Source organism: Parus major, chromosome 28, assembly GCF_001522545.3.
Source record: "Parus major isolate Abel chromosome 28, Parus_major1.1, whole genome shotgun sequence".
Lineage (NCBI taxonomy): Eukaryota > Metazoa > Chordata > Aves > Passeriformes > Paridae > Parus > Parus major.
In genome coordinates this window covers 3420580-3442490 of record NC_031797.1, presented here as the reverse complement: position 1 = coordinate 3442490, position 21911 = coordinate 3420580, and the positions used below count along the sequence as shown (strand labels likewise).

The 21911-nt window shown below is 50.8% G+C and overlaps 4 protein-coding genes and 2 non-coding genes across 7 annotated transcripts in view; 2 read left to right on the top strand and 4 right to left on the bottom strand.

The window, feature by feature from the left end:
* The window catches only part of GAMT (guanidinoacetate N-methyltransferase), a 2843-nt gene extending 1599 nt beyond the window's left edge, over positions 1-1244 (top strand). Inside the window, exons 4-6 of the mRNA XM_015651702.3 lie at positions 63-130; positions 237-347; positions 533-1244. Of these exons, the coding sequence (XP_015507188.1) occupies positions 63-130; positions 237-347; positions 533-673 (320 nt within the window). The 3' untranslated portion in view covers positions 674-1244. The remainder of the gene's footprint in view (positions 1-62; positions 131-236; positions 348-532) is intronic.
* A 480-nt stretch (positions 1245-1724) lies between these two features.
* On the bottom strand, positions 1725-5202 carry NDUFS7 (NADH:ubiquinone oxidoreductase core subunit S7). The gene is made up of 8 exons (XM_033520095.1): positions 5072-5202; positions 4728-4985; positions 4456-4524; positions 4036-4150; positions 3277-3456; positions 3148-3194; positions 2319-2407; positions 1725-1921 (listed from the first exon to the last, which is right to left on the bottom strand). Exons 1-8 carry the CDS (start codon positions 5200-5202, stop codon positions 1824-1826), a joined length of 987 nt encoding a protein of 328 aa, XP_033375986.1. The 3' UTR covers positions 1725-1823.
* Positions 5203-5239: 37 nt separating this feature from the next.
* Positions 5240-5313, bottom strand: TRNAN-GUU. Its single transcript has one exon. It is a non-coding gene; the product is annotated as a tRNA-Asn (tRNA).
* A 632-nt stretch (positions 5314-5945) lies between these two features.
* On the top strand, positions 5946-6018 carry TRNAF-GAA. The gene has a single exon. It is a non-coding gene; the product is annotated as a tRNA-Phe (tRNA).
* Positions 6019-6506: 488 nt separating this feature from the next.
* PWWP3A (PWWP domain containing 3A, DNA repair factor) lies at positions 6507-16986 on the bottom strand. Of its 2 annotated transcripts, XM_015651618.3 has the most exons (15): positions 16908-16986; positions 16295-16336; positions 15541-15636; positions 14457-14548; positions 14146-14216; positions 12660-13637; positions 12020-12133; positions 11599-11669; positions 11108-11184; positions 10541-10601; positions 10208-10283; positions 9893-9943; positions 9069-9499; positions 8285-8373; positions 6507-8085 (listed from the first exon to the last, which is right to left on the bottom strand). In XM_015651618.3, the coding sequence occupies exons 3-15, from the start codon at positions 15595-15597 to the stop codon at positions 8010-8012; spliced, it is 2244 nt and encodes a 747-aa protein (XP_015507104.1). In that variant the 5' UTR covers positions 15598-15636; positions 16295-16336; positions 16908-16986; the 3' UTR covers positions 6507-8009. The 2 variants fall into 2 exon arrangements, with proteins under 2 accessions (XP_015507104.1, XP_015507105.1); XM_015651619.3 differs by lacking the exon at positions 16908-16986 and having other exon boundaries at positions 16295-16537.
* Positions 16987-19387: 2401 nt separating this feature from the next.
* LOC107215374 (calcium/calmodulin-dependent protein kinase type IV-like) overlaps positions 19388-21911 on the bottom strand; it is a 15568-nt gene continuing 13044 nt past the window's right edge. The window contains exons 9-10 of the mRNA XM_033520094.1: positions 20469-20616; positions 19388-20102 (exon numbers count right to left, since the gene is read on the bottom strand). Of these exons, the coding sequence (XP_033375985.1) occupies positions 19614-20102; positions 20469-20616 (637 nt within the window). The 3' untranslated portion in view covers positions 19388-19613. The remainder of the gene's footprint in view (positions 20103-20468; positions 20617-21911) is intronic.

The window sequence follows — 21911 nt, the reverse complement described above, 5'->3', positions numbered from 1 at the left end:
GGGACACAGGAGCCCCTCAGGGTCCCTCCCAGCTAACGGGCAGCCCCGCTGTTCCCGGGCAGGGATCCTGTACGACACCTACCCGCTGTCAGAGGACACCTGGCACACGCATCAGTTCAACTTCATCAAGGTGACACCTCGGGGAACTCTGTGGGAGCTGCTGGGGCTGGGAGGGGGAGCTGGGGCCGGCTGCCGTGCGGGAGGAGCTGAGCCAGCTCCCCGCATTCCCGGGACAGGGCCATGCCTTCCGCCTGCTGCGGCCCGGAGGGGTCCTCACCTACTGCAACCTGACCTCGTGGGGGGAGCTGCTCAAGAGCAGGTACAGCGACATCCAGAAGATGTTTGAGGTGAGTTGTTCCCCTCCCCAAAGCCGTGCCCGGGATGAGGTAGAGGCTGTGGAACTCATCCACGGTGCTGGGGATGGGCCAAAGGGGAGCTTGGAGGGTTTTTCCCCCTGCTGCTGGTGCTGTCCCCGTGGTGTCCCTTCTCACATGAGCCACCCCAACCCACGGCTGCTCCTCCTCTCCCACAGGAGACCCAGGTGGGGCCGTTGCTGCAGGCAGGGTTCAGGAGGGAGAACATCAGCACCAGGGTGATGGAGCTGCAGCCGCCCCGCGAGTGCCGCTACTACTCCCACCCCAGGATGATCACCCCCACCATCCTCAAACACTGAGGGGCCCAGCCCGGGGAGCAGGAGCTGATGAGGAGGAGAAAAGCTCTGATCTCCTTTAAAGCCCCTGAGACATCCAAACTGATTCAGCCAGAGATGGGTGGAGGCTTGGGATGGATTCCAGGGGACAAAAGGACAGGAAAGTCCCTGCCCCAGAAGCCCCCTGCCCTGGAGGGGTCTTGTGGGCTTTGTGGGAGATCTCACCCTGTTCTGTCCCCTCAAGACTTCAAATTCTCAATTAAGCTGGAATTGCAGAGTGTGGGCTGGAGCCTTTGGCCAAACGGGTTCCAGAACCAGCCATTTCTTCTAAAAACTGGATCATTTTGAGAAATCACAGAGTGGCTTCCCACAAGAGTCAAATAACCCAAATCAGGTGGGAGAAATGGGGCAGTCTGAGGCATTTTGAGGCTTTTCAGCTTCTCCTGAAGCAACTCCCCAGAGAAGTTTCCCAACATTTTTGGCCAAAGCCCACGGCAGCAAATCCTGACCCCAACCCCCCCTCACAGCTCAATAAATGATGTTTCCTCTCTCCCCAGAAGGGACAAAGTCCATTAAAAGGAATTAAACACCCAAACTCCTGTTCCCGAGTGATTTGTCTTTCCAAAGTGTGTTTGTCCCTCAGGCAGGAGCATTCCTCATTCCAGGCTCCTGGGAAGCACCCAGGACAGGCTGCTTTATCCCTACCCTGCTTAGGAGCTCTATATTCAGGTTTATTAATCACATTCTGATTTTAAGCAGCAGTATTTGACTTGTTACAGAAACAGAGTTAATTTCTGGCCCCTGTACACACAAATATTACAGTTTTACCAGATCCTGTGCAGGAATTAGCAACAAGGAGCAGGTGGTGAGTAAGGGATGAGATCAGGGATCACCTGGACATGTGTTGGTTTCAGAACTTCCCAACAAAGCTAAAAAAACCCATTCTGGCAAAACCTTTATGTCACAATATGTCAACACCTTCCCTGACAGAAACCAACTCAGCATTGTTATCAAATTCACCTCCTGTTTTCCAAGCCCTCAGATCAGAGGGGTTTATTTAAGACAGGAAAGCACCTGGACCAGGTAGAGTTTTATTGGAAGGCGCGTGAGGAGCCGGATTTGTGCGTGAACGTGAGCAGTGCCCGGGGGCAGGGAGTGGGGACATAAATAAAGGCTATTTCCTGTACCAGATCTGCAACCTCCTCTCCCTCTTGATTTTCCTCTGCAGCTGCAGGATCCCGTAGAGCAGAGCCTCAGCTGTGGGTGGGCAACCTGAGAGAGAGAGAAAGGGAAGAAGGGAGGAAGGTCACAGGGCTGGGACCTGCAGGGAGCTGGAGGCAGCAGCAGAGGTGCCAATCCCAGGATTTATCCCAAAGCTGACTCCCCTCTGGCTTTGTGGTGGGACAGCCAGGAGTGTAAAGAAACAAAAAGTGATGGTGTTTATCAAGCTCTTTATCAAAGAGAGCAATTCTTTGATCAAATTCTGTGATCCAAACCCCTCTCCCACCCCACTGACGGTGCCACCACCATCACAACCCTCCCCACCCCACAATCCCTGGAGCTGCTACAGCTTCCCCAGCACTGAAACAGGAAAACTTCCCAAACCTACACCCTAGAGCAGAGAATTCCCCCTCCCTGCCCCGCTCCCAGGTGGAGCTGCCCCTTGTACCTGGCACATAAATGTCCACGGGCACGATGCGGTCGCAGCCCCTCACCACAGAGTAGGAGTAGTGGTAGTAGCCCCCACCGTTGGCACAGCTGCAGGACAGGGACAGGGACAGGGACAGGCTCAGCCCAGGAGGGTGAGCAGGAGGCCAAGGGAAGGTGGCCCTGGGCAGGCAGGCACTGCCAGGCTCAGAGCCACCAGCTGAGAGCTCACAGGTGACACTGCCCCATCACGAGCCCTGCCTGGGATGTTTTTAGATGAATCCAACCCAGCTGAAGTGTTCCCATCACCCTCACAAAGCAGATTTCACAGCCCTCCCTCTCTGCTACAAAATCTTCTATTTTCCCTCAGAGTTTTTCCAGAATTTGTCCTGTTCCAGCATGGACTGGCTGCCCCCAGCCCTGGTGTGGGGACAAGAAAAGTTGTGAGAATCATGGAATCATTCAGGTTGGAAAAGACCTCTGAGATCATGGAGTCCAACTGAGTCCCCCATGGAGCAGATTCCAACCAAATCCTTTCATGGAGCAGATTCCAACCAAATCCCTTCATGGAGCAAATTCCCACTGAGTCCTTCATGAAGGAGATTCCAACTGAATCCCCGATGGAGCAGACTCCAGCACAGCAGAAGCATTTTGAAAGCCAAAAGCAAACTCTGGGATTGTGGATATACACAAGTTTGGCAGCTGCAAATCCCCTGAAGCTATCCCTGTGAGGATTGACACACACCATCCCCAGAAGGAGCCTTTCTGCTCTACGAGGCCTCTTTAAGAACTTGCAAACACAAACAAGCAAAGAATTCCCCCCACGGCACCGAGGACATCCTGGCACTCACCTCCCCATGGACACCACGTAGCGAGGCTCTGGCATCTGGTCATAGACCTGCAGAACAGGGACATTTGGGATGGTTCCCAGCTCCCCCTGCCGTGCCCGAGGTCCCCGTGCTCCCCGTGCTCCCCGGTACCTTGCGCAGCGCCGGGGCCATTTTGTTGGTCAGGGTCCCCGCCACGATCATGACGTCAGCCTGGCGGGGGCTGGCCCGGAACACCACCCCAAAACGATCCATGTCGTAGCGAGGAGCTGCCATGTGCATCATCTCCACGGCACAGCAGGCCAGCCCGAAGGTCATGGGCCACAGGGAGCTCTGTGGGGACAGGCAGGAGCTCGGGTGACACAGAGAAAGGGCAGCAAAACCCACGGCTGCGGGGGAATGGATACAGGGAGAGCTCTGTGCGCAGCCTGAACGTGTCCAGAGCTGCTCCCCTGATCCTGCTGAAGCCACCAAACCACACAGGGACAGCAGAGAAGGGACAGCAGAGAAGGGACAGCTCAGAGTCCCACAGGGACACTGGTGTCCCAGCTCAGGGGACAGCCCAGAGCCCCACAGGGACAGCGGTGGCCAGACAAGGACCAGCCCAGCTAAGGCAGAGCACAGCAGACCCAGGGCACTGTCACTCATGTCACCCTTCCCCACAGGCACAGCAGCTGCCCAGGGCAGGGACAATTCCAGAAAGTTCCTTTTCCTGGTGACCAAAGGGCAGTTCCAGACCCCACACACACCCTCGGTCTCTCTCCCGCTCTGTCACTGCACCCCAATGTCACCCTCTGGCCACAGAACTCGGCCATGGGAGCTCTGAGCCTATTTTTATCCTGACAGGAGGTGTCTCCCATCTGTCACCCTCTGTCCCCCGATGCCAGGGGAGCCTGCTGGCTCGGGACTCACCCGCCGTGCCCAGTTGACCAGGTCATCGAGCTTGGTGATGACGTACTCGCCACGGCTGCTGGGGACGTAGGATTTCCTCTGGACAACAGCAGAGCTCTTCTGCACCTGGACAGAGCTGAAAGGAACAGCACAGAGCCATCACTCTCCAGTTATTTCCTTGCAGAATCAGCCCTTAGTCCTCCAAGGGCTGTGATTCCCCGAGGAATGGCAATCCCACCCCTCTGTTTGTAGCAGAGGATTCTCCCCAGTGTGGGATCTGTGATCTGTGGGTTTGGTGCTCAGGCAGAGCCCCTCAGCCACGTCCCAACCACAGAGAGCCCCGGGGCTCCCAGATCTCCCCGGAGCTTGGCAGGGAAGGGAGGAGACGCCTGACCCGGGGTGGTGGCACAATCTGCTGTTCCCTGTCCCCAGGGCTGTTACCTGTCAGCGTGATCGGCCGCCGGCGTCTGATGGAGCAGCTGAGCCTGAACGGGACTCACAGAGCCGGGCCTGGGGACAGAAAGGGCCCGCACAGGGTGACAGAACCCCCCGCCATGCACCCGAGCCCCCCCGGGAGCCGGTGCTCCACAAACCCCAGCGGGGAAGGAGACCCCCAGTGACCCCCCAAAGCTCGGGGAGCCGATCAGCCGCGGCTCTGGGGTCCCCCCAGCCCCGGTGTCCCCAGCCCCGGTGTCCCCAGCCCCGGCGCTCACCGCCAGCCCAGCACACCGTGCGCGGGGAGCCGGAGACCTGCAAGAGAGGACGGGAGAGCTGAGCGCGGCTGTGGGCCGGGAACCGCCTGCTGTCCCCTCAGGGCTCCCTCCCGGTCACTCCCTCGGCGGGGGATCGAGGGCTTGTTTCGGTCCCCAAACCGGTCCCTGTCCCCGTCCTGCCCCTGTCCCCGGCCCGTCCGTGTCCCGTCCCTGTCCCCGGCCCCGCTCACGGCCCAGCGCCGCCATCTCTCCGCAGCCCTTCACGCAACCTCTGCGCGCGGTGCACCCGCTAAAGCGCCCGGCGCGGCACCGCCTCAGCGCTCCGGCGGGAAACGCGTCCCGGCCGAGGGGTTCCGGAGGCACCCGCCGGCCCCGCCGCGGCCCGCGGCAAAACGATCCCAAAACAATTCCCGGCGGGCGGGGCCGTCCCGGTGCTGTCCCGGAGGCGCCGCAGGACTCGGCGGGAAGGGCCCATCCCGGGGCTGCGGTCGAACAGGAAAATAAGGAGCGGCCGTCCCTGGGTGGGCTCGAACCACCAACCTTTCGGTTAACAGCCGAACGCGCTAACCGATTGCGCCACAGAGACCGCGCTGCCGCCACTCCCCGCCTGTTCCCGTCTCGCACCTGTTCCGTGTCGCGCCCGCCCCCGGGTCCCGCCTGTGTCTTGTGGCCCGTTATCCCTTCCTGTGTCCCGCCTGTGTCTTGTGGCCCGTTATTCCTCCCTGTGTCCCGCCTGTGTCTTGTGGCCCGTTATCCCTCCCTGTGTCCCGTCTGTGTCTTGTGGCCCGTTATCCCTCCCCGTGTCCCTGTGTCTTGTGGCCCGTTATCCCTCCCCGGGTCCCTGTGTCTTGTGGCCCGTTATCCCTCCCCGGGTCCCGTCTGTGTCTTGTGGCCCGTTATTCCTCCCCGTGTCCGGTGTCCCATATCCCGTGTCCCACATCCCACCCCCGTGTCCTGTGTCCCGTGTGCCACACCCTGTCCCCGTGTCCGGCCTGTCCTGTGTCCCGTGTCCCACCCCCGTGTCCAGTCTGTCCCCTCCGTGTCCCCCCCGTGTCCCACCCCCGTGTCCGGTCTGTCCCCCCCGTGTCCGGTCTGTCCCCCCCGTGTCCCCCGTGTCCCCCCCGTGTCCCCCGTGTCCCCCCCGTGTCCCCCGTGTCCTACCCGTGCCGTAGTGCTCCAGCCCCGTGGGCACCTCCTGCGTGGCAGGCTCGTCAGGCAGCTGAAATAGCTCAGTTGGGAGAGCGTTAGACTGAAGATCTAAAGGTCCCTGGTTCGATCCCGGGTTTCGGCAGAAGCTTCTTTTCCTGCCGGGACCCGGTTTGCAAAAGCGCTGTTTTCACCCCAAAACACCCTCTGGTGTTTCCGAATTCGTTATTCCCTCCCCAAACTCTGCACGTGATCGTTTTAAATATTCTGGAAACAGACAGGGGTGAAGGATTGCAGGATCTAACCCTGGATTAATGATAAATATTATTAAAGAAATTAAATAAAGATGAATTATAAATTAATAATAAATACAAGTTAATGATCTTACACTGAGCATTGAGGAGGGAAGCTGAGGGAACATGGATTAATTAACACTGGACAAGCAGAGGTGGTGTGTGTTAGCCCATTTTAAATAAAGCACAAGCACAAAACCCAGTGAGTTCATTTCCCAGTGATTAATAATGTGAAACTGAGACAGAGACAGGATATTACAGCTTTATCTGATGTATAAAAACTCTCTTCACCTGCTGTAAGATCTGCCACAGATTAAAATAATGAAACAAAAGCAGCAAATTTTGATGATTCACTTCATCCCACTTTATTAAATCCACATGATGTGTACATGGTGAGGCTGAATCTGATGCCCAGCAGCAGTGAGTGACCAGTGGGGCAGCACTGGAAAGGGGTGGGACAAGGTCAGGATTATCCCTGGAAGTATCCAAGGCCAGGCTGGAGGGGCTTGGAGCCCCCAGGGAGATTTCCCTGACCAGGGAGGGGCTTTAAGGTCCTTTCCACCCCAAACCACTCCAGGATTCCACAGCTGCAGTGGAGGTGAGGTGGTTCTGCTTCTTAACATCACTTACTCTTAACAGCACTTGAGGAGTTTTGATGGAGAAGGGAACAAAGGGTTAATGTGAAGGAGGGGGAAGCTGATCCCCATCTCCAAATTACCCAGAGCACTGGGATGAGGGGCAGGAAATTCCCTCCCCAAACTCTCACCTCCAGAGGGAAAGTGCCACTCACAGCTCTGAGTTAACTCCATCATTAATTTTTTATCCTACCCTACAAAACTCATTATTCCTCCTCCCAGGTTTTAATAAAAAACTCACTTCCTGGCCTGTCCCTATAATTGAGGTACTTGAGATAACGGGAATGAGGATTCCATGGTAAAACTCATTAGAGAGCACAGAGCAATTAAAAGTGTAATTAAAATATATTCAGATAATTACTACCAGCCGGGATAGACATCTGGATCCCAATTTCAACTTCTGTATTTCAAATCATCTTGGGTTTTACTGGACAAGCAAGGAGATCACATTTCATTATCACAGAGAAACCCTAATCAGGGGGTTTTATGTATCATTTATCATTATTCATCATTAATTAGTTCTTGGTGACACTGCTTCCATGTGCCACGGCTCCAGCAAAGCTGGGCAGGGAGCTGGGCAGGATTAAACTGGGAATTCAGATGAGAAAAAGACAATTAAAAGCCTCCCAAAATTCCTGGCCTCAAAAGAGGCAATAAACCAGCATTCCACTGGCTCACTGCTAGAGGAAAAGGGAATGTTTTTGTTTAAGCAAACCTGGATTCCTTCTCCACGGGACTTTACTTGTCACAACAGAACAAAACCCCACAAATCTTTGTGATCCAGGTCGCAGCTCTGAGCACCAATCTGATTTCCCACCCTTGGAGATCCGTCAGGCAGGAAGGAGGAACCCCCCAGGAACGTTTCCTGCAGGAACCCCTTCCTGGCTTTATCAGGAACAACGAGGCCACCAGGATAAAATCCCTTCCCAAGTTTGGCTAAAAGAACCCACGTGAAGTTGGTGGAGCAGCAGAAGCTTTGCACAGCACTGGGGGGTCTCTGGCAGCCCCCCAGGAGGGCACTGATGGATCAGGATCTGGCAGATCCTCAACATGGTGAGGCCATGGGAAGCAGCGAGGGCTGAGAGCCAGCTGGGGCTGGGAGCAGAATATTTGGGGATGTACACACAAACTTTACAAAGAATGCCACGTTTTTGTACAAATCACCACTGGTTATTTACACCTGGCCCCAGGGCAGCCCTGGCCACTCCTCAGCTCTCCGCAGGCTCCGGCTCCGTCTTGAGCTTTTTGCTTCCCAGGACTTGCTCATCAAACAACTCTCTCTCTCTGGAAAGAAAAAGATAGGAGTTTATAAATTAAAACAGGGTATTATTGTCCAGATTACATCACCTGGACAAATTAAAGCTGGCACATTTTGTCCCTCATGAGAGGGGGACACTGAGCTCTCCTGCTCTCACCCCAAACCTTTTCTGTATCCAACAATAATGAGGTAAAAACCCTTGGAAAATCCTAAAAACAAATCTACCTTTTGCTCACAGGTGGTCCTTTAATGTACTTCTCTTCTGCCTTCTCATAATCAATGTCATCCACAGCAGCAATGGCACAGATGATGGCCTAGAAAAGCATTGAATAATTATTAATAATAATAATAATCAATAAGCAAAACTAAACCACAGCCAGGGATTTCAAGCTGCCTCAGCTGAGCACACTTGGAGAAAAGGGTTCCTCAATCACTTGGAAAACTTGGATGAAATCGCTCGTTGAGTGCCTGAAATTCTTAAATAAATAATATGAACTTGTTCTGTATCATTCCCCTGGGGGGTATTTTTATCCTCAGATTAAAATATTCCTCACAGTAATTTTGTTTCTACACGAGTTAATGTTCTCCTGGGAAAATTCCTGTGAAGAACAAAATGTATCCACAACAACTGTAAAAACTGCCAACACACCACCCCCCCACCTCGACACACACAAAGGACCAAGAAAACCCTGAGAAGTTGCCAAATTAAAATAAAAACCCCAAAAACAAAGCCTTGAAGCATTCCAGAAGTAATTAAAATCCATCAGAAAACTACCAGTCTGCTTTTAAAAGCAACAAACTACCTGAAGCTTCTCCTCTCTGTGCTTAAAAATCAGCATTTGAGTGACTCAGGCTGTGGGAAGGGGTGAATATTCCTGCTTGGCTCAGCTCTGGGAACTCTCTCCACGTCATTCCATAGGAGCCACACCACACCAAAGGAATAAATAATGGGAATTACAGCCATTCATCACTCCACAGTTCATCTTCCCCCTGTTTCATGCTCCCTCACCTCAGGTAAAAGCACATCTGAGATGAATCTGATGCCGTCCCCCAGGATTTGGTGCAGGTTCTTGGTGTCCATCTCCCTGTACACCTCCTTCAGGTACCCAACCACCAGGTCCAGCTGCTCCTCATCCTCCAGGTAAGTCTCCACACAGGTCATGTACCGGCTGGAATTCAGGAATTTCTTCAGCCAGCGGGATTGTTTCCCACTTTTCAAGATCCCCAGGAGATGTTCTTCAGCTCCTTTTGACTTGACTATGAACTCCACCAGCTTCTTGTTCTCCCTGTCCCTGGCAGCTCTGGTCCTGTCAGGGAGGAGCTTCCTCGGGGGTTTCTGGGGGGAGGTGTCTGAGGAAGACTCTCCAGCCCCTTCCCCCTCTGTGTTTGGGAATGCCATCTGCACCACGCTCTGGTATCCCTCTTTCCTCACTGGGTAGCCTGGAAGAGAAACCACAACAATTTAGATTGAAATGTGCAAAGAGTTTTCATAACCATATCAATAGAAAATAAGGAATTTTATTGCTGAGAGGAGTTTTTCTTCCTTCCCTACCAAAGAGCTTAAAAAACCACCACCAAAAACATTTATTTGCCTTAAAGAAAATTAAAATATTAGGGAGCAACATAAGGAACCAGTCACAACTCCAACTGACCCGATTGTCTTGAACCACCAGTATTTATTTAATTTATTAAACCCTTAATTGCAAGAATGGGGAGTTGTAAATTCACCAGCAGCCCCTCTCTGGGTCTGGTGCCACAGTCACTTGTGTGTAAATGTTGGAGCTACGTTTACCCAGCCAAGAGAAAAATTCCCAAAGGGATGGATTCACTTACTGATATCAGCAGCAAAATACTCCAGGAAGGACCCAGTGAAAGAATGACAACCTAAAAACCAAAACCAGGGGCAGTGATCAGTTCCATTCAGCCCAGAAATCCAAGCTTGGAGTTCCCTTTTCCTGGAGGATCTCAGGATGAGATCCCAGAGAAGCTGGGAGTGCCCAAGGCCAGGCTGGATGGGGCTTGGAGCACCCTGGGACAGTGGAAGGTGTCCCTGCCCCATGGCAGTGGGGACTGGATGGGTTTTAAGGTTTCTTCCCACCCAAACCATCCTGGGATTTGGTGATTCCATGGTCACCTGCCCCTCCTTACCCACTCGGATCCGATAGTCCAGGATCAGCTGGAGGCACCACTCGATTTCCCTGGAATAGTTCTCCTTGGCTCGTTCCTGCAAAACAAGGAGGATTTTCTGTCCCAAATCCAGCAGCTCTCCAAGAGTTTCAGGCCAGGACACCAAGCAGGGGACAGAAATGGTCCATGACAATTTTTTCCTCACAGTAAAAGAACTCCTGCCAGAACTGTCACAGGGATGAGAGTGGCTTTGAGGGGGTCAAGCCCCACATCCCACTCCTGGAATTATTTATATCCTGGGTTTCCCACTGTGTTTGCCCAACCCCTGCAGTTCCAGATCTCTGGGATACTCACAATGAGCTCCTGCTTCTCCTCACAGTCAAAGTGCTTCAGGCTCTTCAGGGACACTGAGAAACTTTTAAATAAACACAGTCAGAGGTTTACACTGACACTCCCCTGCCCCATTTCCCTGTTGTTTTACTGCAGTTCTGCTTCTCCCTGAAAATCCCATTTCCCAAGGAATTACGGAGCACAAATTCTAATAGTTTTTACTTCCAGAGCATGTAACAGTATGGAAACTTCTAGCAAATGAGAAATACCTCGTTCAGAGAAAAGTTAAAGGCAGCCCAGTTCTTCTAAAAAGTTTGGGCAGCACAAGGAGAACAGTGGCTGCATTCCAGGGATATTTTTTTTTTTTTGTTTTTGGTTTTGTTTTCGATTCCTCAGCCCTTCCCAGGGAGAGGGAGCTGCCTCAACCCTGCAGCGTAACAAAGTACCTGCAACCTCACCTGCCCCAGTGCCCCAGCTCCTCCCTCCCAGATCAGCCTGGGGAGGACTGTGCTCACCCTGCACCAGGAAACAAGCACAGGACCCGGAATAAAGAGACTGGAAAGTCAGGGTGGGATGAAAATCCACATTTACCCTTTTTTCTTCTCATTTGTGGTGCCATCTATGAAGAGCACACAGGCCCTTCGGTGCTTCCTCTTCACTGCTTTCACCTGGAGAGAGGAGAAAGCCTCAAAAATCCTAATCCTGATAAAACAGGGATATTTTTTCCTGTGGCTATCACCCACTACAACCCACACTTAAACTTTTCCTGTTGGTGCAACTTCCATTTATCACACAAATATGAAAATTTCAAGTGGAAGCAGCAACCAGTTACCCCAAGGGAGCATTTTTAGTGCACAAAGAGCCTCCCCTTTCTTTTGCAAATTGGGAACAAAATCCTGTGCTCTGTCCAAACAGGTGTGAATTTACCACGTTTTGAGTGTTTTTAGAACAAATTTACTTCTATCAGTTTCAAAATGCTTCTACTGGAAGGTCTTTAACACCTCCAGGAAGGGCAAAAGTCACTCCAGCACTGGGAATTGCTCCTTATCAGCAGGATGTGAGGAGGCAGGAGCTGCTCTTACCACAGCTGGCCAGTACGGATACCGCTGCAGCTTGCACCACACCAACATCCCTTCCTCGAAGAATTTGGGTTCTGGCATGAAAAAGAAGGGAAAATTTTCCTTAAAAACAATAAAATAAAACAGATGCTTGCCCCTCTCTTCTTCTCCTCCAGGAGAAACTCCAGGAGTTTCTCTTCAGTGCTTTTACAGTGACCCCAAAATGCAGCACTGGGACTTCTGAACTCAGAAACTTTAACCCCAGGCCCCTGCCCAGTTTCAGGGATTTCCATTTCATTCTGCAGCAAAATGTCTGATGGACCCAGGAAATGCATTTTATCCCAAGCCTGGAGACAGCTGGATTCCCTCCTGGAATCCCTGTGGATTGCAGGCAAACTGCAGCTCACAGAGGGGGAAGAGCCTCAGGCCTGTGCTGATGTCTCACCTCGATGGGACAGAACACTTGGGAAATTTTCCTCCTCTTCATCTGCCAGAGGTGAGAGTGGAGGGAGGCTCTCCGAGGAAAATCTCCTGGAAGACATTCCAGAGGATTCCAGCCCTGCCAACGGCACCAGGATCCAGGGGTTAGGATGGGATCAGCTTCAGAGCAGGTGAGACCCCTGGGCATGACCCCAGAGGGGACACGGGGTCTGTCCCACCCGTGGGGACCTGACACACCAGCACATCCCTAATTAGGGACTCTTAATTCCCTGATCACATGGATAAAAGAGGGAAAGGGGAAGGAATGGGGCTGGTTTCAGGACCCTGCACCTGCTCATTTACAAACATTTAATCTCAATTTACCAAAGAGCAGCAAGGCAAAACAAGTGTGAGCTCAAAAAAAAAAAACAAACCCCAGCTTTCCATGGCAAAGCCCAAACAGTTCCAGACAACCCAAACACCACCCAAGCCCTCCCCAGCACTGAAGGGATCAGCATTTCTGCTTCCCAGGAATAGAAACCAAAAGGAATTAAATCAGCAACTCAAAAGCCACTTCCCCAAAAGCAAAACAACAATCCAAGGTGAGTAACAGTGCTCAATCCCATGTGGGATGAAGGTTTCCCTTCCCCAAGGGATTTTCCCACCTTCATCTTCCTCGGAGTCAGGGGCTTTATTCCCAGCCAGGTGTGAGGGATCCTGGTTTTCCTCCTCCTCCTCCTGAGGCTGAGGGAAGGCACCAGAAGGCCCAGGTGAGGATCCAGGGTGGCTCCTGCATTTCCTGTCTGTGCCTGAGGCCACACCTGCCCCATCCAGGTGTTTTCCAGCCTCTTCCTCTCTCCTCCCATCCAGCTGCTTTGCCAGGCTCTCACTCTCACTGCTGATGCTTTTCTCCAACTCATCCGAGGCAGTTCCACAGGAGGAATCCAGGAATGCTCTCCCAGGCTGAGCTCCTGTCTTTCCAGGAGGTTCCACAGTGCCAGATTTAGACAGGACAGGTGGAGACCCCTCCTCAGGAGCCACCCGTGCTTGATCCTGTGGGGAATCATCCCTACATCCTCTTTTCCTTCCTTGCTGACTTCTCCCAGCCTTTGGCATACAGGACACGCCATTCCCTGTTTTGGGCTGGATTTTCCTCTGGCTGGGGGATGATTTTGATTCTGGTTTTTCGCAGTTGTGACCGTCAGGGGCTGGTGGCACACGCGAGTCCCTGGCACCGCACCTGGCAGGGTTTGTTCCACCCCCACGTGTTCTGGCAGGGCTTGTGCCACTTCCAGGTGCTCTGGAAGGGTTTGTGCCACTTCCAGGTGCTTTTCCACTCCCCTCTGGAGCCACAGAACCTCCTTGGCTCTGCCATTTGGCATCATCCTTCAGCCCACAGTTATTTTGGGGTTTTCTTTTCCTCTTGGCAGCCTCAGGTTCTGACTTTTTAGAGCGAGAGCGCAACAAGAAGCCGTGGGAGGGGGCGGGGGGAGCAGATTTCTCCTGGGAAAATTCGGAATTTGGTCCTTCTGCAGGTGGTGTTTGACTGCCTGAGTCAGTCTGGTGGAGAATATCCAAGGCAATTTTAAGGGAACAGCGATATTGCAGCTCCTCCACGGCCTCACTCATGCTCTTCTTTTGCTCTGATGAGGAAAAACATTCAATAAATAAAATCATCCTCGTTATTCTATCACAAACAAAATGGATTATTAAAGAAATAATGTGTGTTACTCAAACTGTTTCTTTTAAGGTACATTTTGCATTACTTCAATCATCCACAATTCCCAAGGCAAAGGATGGAGAAACACAAAGACCAAGCTGGAAGTGCCTCATTTTGAGGGAAACTCCCATTTCTTCACCATCCCTCCAACAAACCACCCCAGAAAAGAGGAAAATTATCGTTTTTCACCTATTTTCCAACTTCATGGAAAAGGGGAGAAGAAAATCAGTGAAATACAGAAGTTTTATCTCCCCAGGCTGAGTTTCTGCAGGGATTTTTCACCCCAAAAAGACACCAAGCAGCACATTTAGAGCTTTCTGTGGGTAATTTACACCCCAAAAAGACACCAAGCAGCACATTTGGAGCTTTCTGTGGGTACTTTACACCCCAAAAAGACACCAAGCAGCACATTTGGGCCCTTCCCTCCTCACCCAGCGTGGAGGCAATGGCCTTGATCCGCTCCTCCGTCAGGGGAACAACATTTGCAGAGCTCACACTGACCCTGAAACACAAAAAGGTGACTGGAAGCGGCACCCAAAACACTCCCAGCACCACAAATCTGCTTTCAGATAGCAAAAAAACCCCAAATAATCCCTCCCCAACCTGTCCTTGTTTTGGTTGAACACCTAAACCTCCTGCAAATCCAGGATCCCATCTCACAGGCACCTTCAGGTTCCTTTCTTCCCCTTATTTTTTTAACCTCTAAGAATGCAAACACTTGACAGGAACAAAGACACTCAACTGCTTCTCCAAGCCAAGGATTTCAGCTTTAAATCCCATCCTTTTCGTGGTGGCAACAGGACTGCCCCCAGTAACTCCAGGCTTGCACAAAACCTGTGTTAAAAGCAAAAAAAATTTCATTTAAAAATCCTTAACCAACAGCAAAACGTTTATTATAAAGAGCAGCTCACCACAACCAAGTTGGCCAATCAATAAGGCAATTTATTAATTTATTGATAAGGGATGAGCAGGCAGCTCTGGGGATGAGGGGAGTCTCCACTTTACCCCTGGCCTCTGCCTCTTTTTTAGGCAGTTTTTTGTTGGGCTATCCCCCAAGCAGCCGTGGCTGGGAGCCCCCAGCAGGTCTGAGCAAAGCTCCAATATGTGGTTACACTTCTAGCAAGCAGGTAACAGCAGGAAAAAGTTTTTACATGTTTGCACAATCCCACTGTTTTCTTCATACAGTGGGAACACAATTTGTAATTATTTGCTGAGCTGTAATTGTGGCAAAAAATATGTAACAGCAAAAGTTAGCAGTTCATAGCAAAGGGATTTAAACAAAAATAATGGAATTGTTGTATTTGTCTCATGTCCATGCTTTAAGATCAGTATTCTTTGTTTATACTGATCCCGTGGTGTTTCCATAATGACAGGAATCACTGTGGAACAGCTCACAAGTGCCTGGGAGCAGCCTTAGGATCCTAAAATCCCAGGATGGATCAGGTGGGAAAGGACCTTAAATCCCATCTCATCCCATCCCCTGCCATGGCAAGGACACATTCCACTATCCCAGGCTGCTCCAAGCCCCATCCAGCCTGGTCTTGGACACTTCCAGGGATCCAGGGGCATCCACAGCTTCCCTGGAAATCCATTCCAGGGCCTCACCACCCTCACAGTGAGGAATTTTTTCCCCAGTATCCCATCCAACCCTGTCCTCTGGCAGTGGGAAATTATTCTTCTGTGTCCCATCTCTCCATTTTTTTCTTGCTGGCATCTCCACAGCCCAGACAAGTTCAGACACATTCGCTGGGACCTCTCCCTTCCTTCCTGCTCCGCTTTAGCCCTTCCCAAGCAACCTCCACAAACACTTCCTCATTCCTCGTTACCTTGGCTGGCCACAAACGCCTCTTCCACTTGCAGAGAACGAACTCTTGGTCGGTCATGGCTGAGCTTCACGTGGCAAAGGACAATTCCAAGGTGTTCTGAGGGGAAAAAAAGGGAATAAAGGAGTCACCCACCTTTGTCCATTGAGGTCCTTGGCTTTTTGAAGGAAAGACAGCATTTAGTCAAACATATTACTACAGTTATTATTGTTTTTCCTTCAGGATCACTGCACTGATATCACTCTACAGCATTCTCCAAAATTTTATCTTAAATTCCATTTTTCTGTAGAAGCTCAACCCTAATGGCTGCCCCACTCCTGGAAGTGTCCAAGGCCCGACTGGACAAGATTGGAGCAACCTGGGATAGTGGAAGGGACAGGACTGGATGGGCTTTTAGGTCCTTCCAACCAAAATGATCCCAGGATTCAAGAATTCCCTAATTCCAGGGAGCACAAGTGGCTCTTGCTGAGTGTGTTGGGTGAGGAAAATACTATCAGGAATTACACAATGCAGCCACGGGCCTGCCCAATCCACAGCTTCCAGCAACCAAACCCTGAAAATGGGGAGCTACACCCTTAAAAATAACACACTGCATAGACTTCTTGCAGGCAATTTGATCCCAAATTTTACACACGGTTTGCAACAGACAACCTGAGCAGAGCTGCCTCAGAGCTTCCTCAAGGGTTTGGTTGGTTTTTTTTTAAAGGAAAAAAAAAACATACTGAAGACATTTCAGCCAAGCCCTTCCTGTACTTACAAGGTCCAGGTGCTGGATGGCCGGGGCTCCGGGATGGCGGCCCTGCGGCGGCGGAGGGAGGGACGAGGGGCCGTTAGTGGCGCCCGGAACGGCGGGGCCGGTGCGGAACCCCCCGTGAGGCGGCGCGGGGACAGCGGGAACCGCCCGGCCCCAAAATCCCCACGTGAGGGGAGGGACGGGACGCCCAAACCTCCCCCCAAGCCAGCACCGTGAGGGGAGGGACGGGAGGCTCCCCCAAACCGCCCCGCACATCCCGGGCTCGGTGAGGGACGGGACCCCCAGACCCGAAAAGCTGAGGGGATGGACGGGATCCCCCAGCCAGAGCCCCCTCCATAAGGGACGGGACCCCCGAACTCCCCTCCGTGAGGGATGGAACCTTCCAAGCGCCCCGGTGAGGGGAGGAACGGGACCCCTCAAAACCCTCCCCTCACAGGGGACGCCCCCCCACCCAAACCTTCCCTGGTGAGGGGAGGGATGGGCCCCTCGCTTCGCCCGCTCAGAGGACGGACGGGAGTCCCAAATACAGCCCCGGTGATGGCACCCACACCCTCGTGTCCCCCCACCCCAGACCCCGCTTGAAGGGCCGGGGGGGGGATGGGGGGGGCACCGTTACCGTGCGCGCTCCCGACAACAGCGCCCCCCGCGCGCGCCGCCGCCGCCGCCCTCCACATGAGGGTCTGCGCATGCGCCGCGCGCACCGCCCAGCACCGCCCCCCGGACCAATCAGCGAGCGCCGCCTGGCGCCCCGCCCTCCCCTCCGCCGCCAAAACACGAGGCTCGACCAATCAGAGCGCACGCTGCCGCCTTGGCCACGCCCAGCTCATCTTCTATTGGAGGGTTGGGAAAGCCACGCCCTGTCTGGGCGTGCAGCATGGAAACTGAGGGGGTGACGTCATTGCCGTGAGCGGTGACGTCATTTGATGGTTTGGGCAGGGACCGGGACAGGGACAGGGACTGGGACAGGGACACGGACACGGACACGGACACGGACACGGACACGGACACGGACACCTTCCCGAGCCCGGCTGGCTCCGTGTGCCCCTGGCACCCCCGCAGCGTCAATCCCAGGCGGATCTAATCCAACTTCTTGGAACGGGATTCCCAGAGAAGCTGTGGCTGCCCCTGGATCCCTGGAATTGCCCCAGGCCGCGTTGGACGGGGTTTGGAGCAGCCTGGGACACACTGGAAGGTGTCCCTGGGGATGGCAGGGGGTGGGACGAGATGATCCTTAAATTCCCTTCCAACTCAACCCGTTCCACGCCAACCTTTAGCCCCGGCATTCCGAGAAAAACCAGTGGAAACGGAGCCCACGCGCTGGGATTTGATGCTTTATTCACTGTCTCTACTTGGTTATAAACACCTGGCTGTCAGAACTGTCACCACCACACTGAAGCAGTCACTCAAACACACTCTGCAAACAGCAACAGACCGAAATGCTCCTCCCTGGAATGCTCTCAGGAGTGCGCTTTTCCTATCTTTAAATACGGATACCTGTGGAATAATAATAAGAGACAAACTCCCGTTCTGGTTCTGTCCTCCTTCTGGAGTATCCTAGAGATCTTTCGTGTAATTGATTTGTTAATTCCCATTTTCCTGCAGGATTTGGAATCCTGAAGCTCTTAATCAACCTTTTCCCTGCCTGGCAGGCTCTGGGGGTGCCCAGCCTGGTCCTGTGGGGGGCTTTAATCAGCATTTTGTGTCAAAAGATAGAAAATTGTCTTTAAAACCTGGGTTAGGAAACAACGAGGTGGAGTTCAGGTCCTGCCAGAGACACGACACGGAGATGGAAGGACATCCAAGGACGGGATGGACTCTGGAGCTGAGCGCCCTGCAAGGCTTAGCCCTCAGGATTAGAAAAAGGAGAGGGAAAAACTTCCCCTCCTGCAGCAGAATGCAAAGAAAAAGGGAGAATTTCCCTGTGCTGCAGAGTCCCACGGGATCAGCGGCTTCGTTTCCCCCTGGGACACCTCTCTGGGCAGCTGCTTCCCCACAAAAGAGTTTTAAAAAGTGCAGCTCTGGTCAAGCCATGATATTTTTTCCCCAATTAAAACCCCTCTTGAACACTTTATTTCTCTGCTGTCTTTGGCTCCCAAAATCCCACCGAGCTCCAGGGTGGATCCTGACTCAGAGCTGTTTTTATTTCTGTTTGTGCTGGAGATAAACCCCAAAATCCTTCTTTCCTCCCCCTGCTCTCACCTCAACCTCCTGACCCTGCTCTGTCACCCTCAGGTCCATCACTGCTGCGTCACCTTCAGCAAAACATCCAATTTTGGGGGTTTTTTCCCCCCTTCCTGTCCCAGCTGCTCGATTCTCTGCCCCCATCCTGGTGGAATGAATCTCCTGAATGAATTTATTCTCCTCCAGGTGGGATTTTTACCCTGAACACACCGTTCTAAGCCCAAAATGTGAGGGTGCAGGTCATGGTCGCTGCCTCAGGGCTCAAACCTGGCAGGATTCCACCAGCTCCCCGTAATTCCCAAATGGAATATGGCTTTTCCTGTCCACTCACTTGCTCTGTATTAAAATCTGCAAATGCTTATCCTGTTTCCTGCCTTAAAAAAAAATCCTTTTCAAGAAGTTTTCCTGCTGATTTCATTAAAAAAATTAAAATTAAAAAAGATACAAACTCATCATTCTTTCTCAGGGAACAGCAGTTGCGTGGCAAAATCTCACAATATTCAAGAATTGTGGAAATTCCTGTGTTAAAATCACGTAAATCCTGACCTGGAACGCTGAGGGGAGGCTGGACCAGCATTCCCAGTCCCAGCAGCACCAGCAGGGATCCACAGCAAGGCTGAAGGTGGGGAACACACCCGAAAAAACACAACCTGGTTGTGCCTGGGAATGACAAGGGAAGAACTGGGCTGTTCTCTGGGGAAAATCGAACATTTGGGGTCAAAGGCTCCTAAAACCCCTCCTAAAACAGCAGCAATCCCACAGCTGGGCTGGTGACAGCGCTGGAGCTGTCACAGCTACGACAGCAAAATCCAAACCAACAGCCAAACGTTCAGGATTATTTACAGAAACCCCTTAAAGACAGCTGGCTGCCTTTGAGGGAAATGTGGGAGAAATCCTGACTTCTGCTCTTTGCTCCTCGTTTTTTGGGATCTTCCCAAGCCGCAGCGGCCCAAAGTGCTGCGGAGTGGGAAGAGAAAGTCACTGCCTCGTCCCCTCAGTGGGGTGGGCACAGACACAGGGACAGTGACCGGGGGGTGACAGGACACGACACGAGGGTGGTCTGGAGCCCAGACCACGGGCTCGGGGCTCTCGGGACCCCCGGCAGCGGCCAAGGCTCGGTGGTGTCACCGCTCTGGGCCCGCTAACTGTCACAGCCAGCGCCTGGCACGGCCACCGGTGTCACGGTGGGGTGGTCACTCTGGAACACGGGCACCGGTGTCACGGCAGGGTGGTCACTCTGGAACACGGGCACCGGTGTCACGGCAGGGTGGTCACTCTGGAACACGGGCACCGGTGTCACGGTGGGGTGGTCACTGTCACTCTGGAACACGGCCACCGGTGTCACGGCGGGGTGGTCACTGTCACTGTCACTCTGGAACACGGTCACTGGCGTCACGGCGGGGTGGTCACTGTCACTGTCACTCTGGAACACGGTCACTGGTGTCATGTTGGGGTGGTCACTGTCACTGTCACTCTGGAACACGCCAATCTCCGTGCTGGCCTCAGGGCCGCCGGTCCCCGCAGGCCGGGCCAGGCCTCGGGGTCCCCCCTGGGCGCGGCCGCTGCGGGAGCAGTCGTGGTGGCCGTGGTTGCCCAAGCGGCTGGAGGCCACCACGGCTTTCATGGCAGCCTGGCACAGAGAAAGAAAATTAGGGAATTGTGGAATGTTTGGAAAATTGTGGAATGTTTTGTTGGGCCCAAAATCCTGGCCCGGCCCAACAATCCCAACCCAAAGCCTCCTGGAGCCGTGGCAGCATCGGGGCCGGGAGCGTTCCCTGAGGGAATTCAGTGCCACCAACACTCCGAGAGGGAGGAACCTTTCCCTAAAATCCATCCCAAAAATCCCCTGGCACAGCTGGAAACTCTTCCTGGTGATGCCAAGAGGGTGTTTGGCAGAATTTTGCCTTTAAAGGCTCTCTCCAGGCCCTGCAGGCCGCGGATGGGGATGTCCCCGTGCTGTCACAGGTCCCCAGAGGTGACAGATGTCCTTCCTCACCTTCAGCTTCCTCCTGGCGTTGAATTCCTGCAGTTTCCTCTGCGTGCTGTCCATGTGAGCGAATTTCGCCGCTTTCCCGGTGACCCAGGGGTGCTCCAGGGCCTGCTGAACCGTCAGCCTCTTCTGGGGATCCAAAACAATCAATTTTCTCACCTGAAAGCACCAAGATTTTTGTTGTTTGGAAGTGTTTGGATATTATTACTATTATTATTATTATTATTATTATTATTGTTATTATTATTATCATCATCATCACCATCATCATTATCATTATCATTATTATCATTATTATCATTACTATTATTATCATTACTATTACTATTACTATTACTATTATTATTATATTTAACATTTTATATTTTATATTTTATATTTTATATTTTATATTTTATATTTTAATATTATTCAATATTGTATACTTATATACATTATATATATTTGTATTATATATATATGTATATATAATACAAATATATAATACATATATATATATGTATTATATATATTTGTATTATATATAATTTATAATATTATATACATTATATATATTTGCACATGATTATATTATATTCCATTATATTATATTATATTATATTATATTATATTATATTATATTATATTNATATTATATTATATTATATTCCATATTATATTCCATATTATATTATATCCTATCATATTCCATATTATATTATATTATATCATATTCCATATTATATTATATTATATTATATTATTACTATTATTTGGATTGTTTGGATTGTTTTGCAATTCAGAAGTAAGTCAGAGTAAAATAAGAAAGCATTATAATAAATATATAATTTCTATTATGTATGAATATATATTATAATAAATCGTAAAATCAATCATAAAAATAAGGAATAAATAAAGGGAATTAAAGAAAGCAAGAGTACATCACAATAAATAAATAATAAATTCGCATTAAAAATGCAATAATAGAAATGTGTGAGAAATGAATCATTTTAATTAAATAAATGCATGTAGTAAATACATGAAAATGAAATCATGAAATGCATGAAATCAAGAATGAAAATATGTGGTTAATAAATAAAAATAAAAATGCAATACACAGATAAAAATAAAATCATAAATTAAGCGAAATCAATAATGAAGATAGTGATAAATAAATGAACATTTGTAATAAATTAAAATTTGTAATAAATAGATAAACATAATAAATAATAAAAATATGTGATAAATAAATAGAATTAAAGAAATTAATAAATAAAGGCATAAAAATGAAATCACAAAATAAGCAATCAAAATGTTGTAAATAAATAAAGGAATTAATAAATAAAGGGATAAAAATGAAATCATTGCAGAAATAATAACCATAATGATAATAAAACATAATAAATCAATAAGGAAATAATATGCAAGAAATAAATAAAGCTGAATGAATTAATAAATAGAAAGAAAGGG